Source organism: Alligator sinensis, unplaced genomic scaffold, assembly GCF_000455745.1.
Source record: "Alligator sinensis unplaced genomic scaffold, ASM45574v1 scaffold826_1, whole genome shotgun sequence".
Classification (NCBI taxonomy): domain Eukaryota; kingdom Metazoa; phylum Chordata; order Crocodylia; family Alligatoridae; genus Alligator; species Alligator sinensis.
The window spans coordinates 127,431-129,487 of record NW_005843410.1 but is presented as its reverse complement, the minus strand read 5'-3'; the positions used below and the strand labels follow the sequence as shown (position 1 = coordinate 129,487).

The window sequence follows — 2,057 nt, the reverse complement described above, 5'->3', positions numbered from 1 at the left end:
TCTCCAGGCTGGCCACATCCCTTTTGAAGTGCGGTGCCCAGTACTGGATGCAGTACTCCAACTGCGGCCTGACCAAAGTCGCATACGGGGGAGTATCACTTCTCTGGACCGGCTTGAGATGCACCTTTGGATGCATGACACGGTATGGCTGGCCTTGCTGGCTGCAGTCTGGCATTGGCGGCTCATGTTCATCTTGGAGCCAGTAATGACTCCAAGATCCCTTTCCACCTCTGTGCTTTCAAGAAAGGAACTCCCCAGCCTGTATGTATGCTGTGGATTCCTTCTCCCAAGGTGCAGCACCCTGCATTTGTCTATGTTGAACCCCATCCTATTCTCATCTGCCCACTTTTGTAGTCTGTCTAAATCTAGTTGCAGCCTCTCTCCTTTCAAGTGAGTCCACCGCGCCCCACATCTTAGTGTCATCAGCAAACTGTTATGCACTTCACATTAGTATTTATTGACGTCATACTACTAACAAGGTACCACTCATAAACCTTAAATAAGGAATGCGCCTGCCTTCCCCCCTCCTCCCCCCACAAACACGCACTTTCCCTGAGGAGTACAAAGATGTGCAAAAAAAAAAAAAAAAAAAAATCTTACCTGCTCAACTGCTTCCAACGCTGGAAGAAGTCTTGAGAAGACATCTCTGTAGGCTGAAAAAATTTATTCAGCGTGATGGGCAGTTTTACAGAAAGATTCTGAAGTGTTCCCCCATACCTAAGTGTAGAATTAAGGTAGCAAATGGGTTGAATATTAACCTTTTACATGTCAAAAGCAATTTAAAGAAGTATGCTATTGATAGGTACTAGATTCTCTTAAGAGAATGTTAAGAAATTCATCCAGTTCTAGGAGGGAAGAGACATTGAGGGAATATACTTTCAATGCTTAGTTCTAAGGATCTTCAAAAAGGCATTTTGTAATGAGCAAAAACAAGCCTCTGTACTCAGGAAAATAAATGCAATTCCTAAGAGAAAAGCAGTGCTTCATTTCAGATACTTATGACGATAAGCAATTCCATGAACTAGCATCCTATAAGTGAACTTTAGTACTTTAATATGGAGAACATAGATCTGTAACCAGTTGGTTTCATTCCTACATAAATATCAAGACTCATAGCCATTAAAAAAAAAACACAAAACAAACAAGCCACAGTTAACTATACACGATAAAGTTCCAGGGCATTTAAACATTTTGCATTTCATATGACAAAAAGGGAAATATGCATTGTATAAAACAATTCTAGTAATTAACAATAGTATGTAATTTCATGCAGATCTATGCTCAGATTGCATGTTTGTATGTCCTACTTCAGGAAAGGTGTTCTCTTAAAGAAGCTATCAAGGAGGAGTCATTTTCTCTCCATGAAGAACCAATAACTCAACATAAAACGCAGTAGCTAGCATAAGTCCTTTTAAAAGAGGCTTGAGGTTCAATTTAAGTAGGTGTAACTGAAGAGATGAGAATTCCAATTTGGAAAGTGGCTAAAAGTATCCAAGGGCAAGTTTTGACTTTTTGCATTCTTGATTCAGGTATGTTTAACAACATTTCTTAAACAAATCAAGAGCAGTATGTAGGTTCAACCACCAGGACACATGGCTAACTAAATTCTTACCTGTGTCTTGCTTTTATACTTGTTTGGGTTTTTGTTTTTTTACCTTCTGTTCAGTCTTCACACCTATATCAGAGATGGCCAACCTGTGGCATAAATGCCACAAGTAACAATGGCAGGATGTGTGTCGCACATGGCCAATTGGGGAGGGGGTCAGCAACAGTGGCAGAAAATGTAGAAGCAGAAAGCAGAGCATCAGACCAGGCAGGTGGCAAAAAAGCAGAGCAACAGGTTGGGTCAGGGAAGGGGATCAGAGGGACACTCAGCTTAAAATTTGTGGCACACCTGCCAAAAGTTGGTCCCACTGATCTATACAGGTTTCCCTTGCTTTATGCTGTACACGTGTTCCTGGAAAACAGTGCATAACTCAAATTTGCATAACGGGAACGCACTTTACAGCGCAACAAATAGGGATGCATTCCAAGACCTTGACTTTACTGCACTGGAA

The 2,057-nt window shown here is 41.2% G+C and overlaps 1 protein-coding gene across 7 annotated transcripts in view; it reads right to left on the bottom strand.

Annotated features, from left to right (window-relative positions):
• The window catches only part of LOC102381531 (AP-2 complex subunit alpha-2), a 62,595-nt gene that overhangs the window by 5,399 nt on the left and 55,139 nt on the right, over positions 1-2,057 (bottom strand). For all 7 annotated transcript variants that reach the window (XM_025195121.1, XM_025195122.1, XM_025195124.1 and 4 more), the window contains one exon: positions 601-717. In XM_025195121.1, the coding sequence (XP_025050906.1) occupies positions 601-717 (117 nt within the window). The remainder of the gene's footprint in view (positions 1-600; positions 718-2,057) is intronic.